At 32.2% G+C, this 600-nt stretch overlaps 1 protein-coding gene across 1 annotated transcript in view; it reads left to right on the top strand.

Moving 5' to 3' along the window:
- Positions 1-177, top strand: part of LOC108967709 (venom carboxylesterase-6-like) — a gene marked incomplete in the record, with an annotated part of 10,502 nt that extends 10,325 nt beyond the window's left edge. Inside the window, 1 exon segment of the mRNA XM_018931301.1 lies at positions 1-177. Within this exon segment, the coding sequence (XP_018786846.1) occupies positions 1-34 (34 nt within the window).
- Positions 178-600: the final 423 nt, after the last annotated feature.

The raw sequence follows: 600 nt of genomic DNA, 5'->3' as shown, positions 1-600 counted from the left end.
ACAGCGGGAGAAGAAAATACGAGATGAATTGTAAAGCGGTTATATTCAGTTGCGAAATATTTCTCATTTTCTAGGTCCTTGTGGTAGTTTTTTTTGCATATGGCTTTATACATATTTTGTATGTAACCTAAATTTTGTGGTTCCGTGGTTTTAATAAATTATATATACTAGCTTCGATGAAGTTTGCTATTTTATAAAAGCTCATCTAATTCCACTTCCTTCAAGAAGTCTCGGTATCATTTTCATGATACTGCACCCATATACTTGTACATTCATTTGCCATTTTTAACCTTAAATTTTTGAACTCAAATCAGGACACCTCGAAAACTACACAGACCTCTTGGCACATTAGTCGCAAATTTTTGCACCAGATTTGTTGAGTAGTGTTCAAACTTCTACTGATGGCTTTCATTAGTTTAGATGCCTTAGATCAGAGATCCTGAACTACAAGTTTGTAAATATTAAATGTCATATGTATTTATCTCAAAAAAAGAGCTAGTAAGACTAATGATGTCCTAAAAACGAACAAATTTTATGAAAAGTCGAAGGTCTTAAGTGCAGAAATCTCGGAAAATTTTAGAAAGTTAGCTATTAAATCAT

Source organism: Bactrocera latifrons, unplaced genomic scaffold, assembly GCF_001853355.1.
Source record: "Bactrocera latifrons isolate USDA-ARS-PBARC rearing strain unplaced genomic scaffold, ASM185335v1 scaffold_196, whole genome shotgun sequence".
Lineage (NCBI taxonomy): Eukaryota > Metazoa > Arthropoda > Insecta > Diptera > Tephritidae > Bactrocera > Bactrocera latifrons.
The sequence above is the reverse complement of the archived record's forward strand: the minus strand, read 5'-3'. Positions and strand labels throughout refer to the sequence as shown.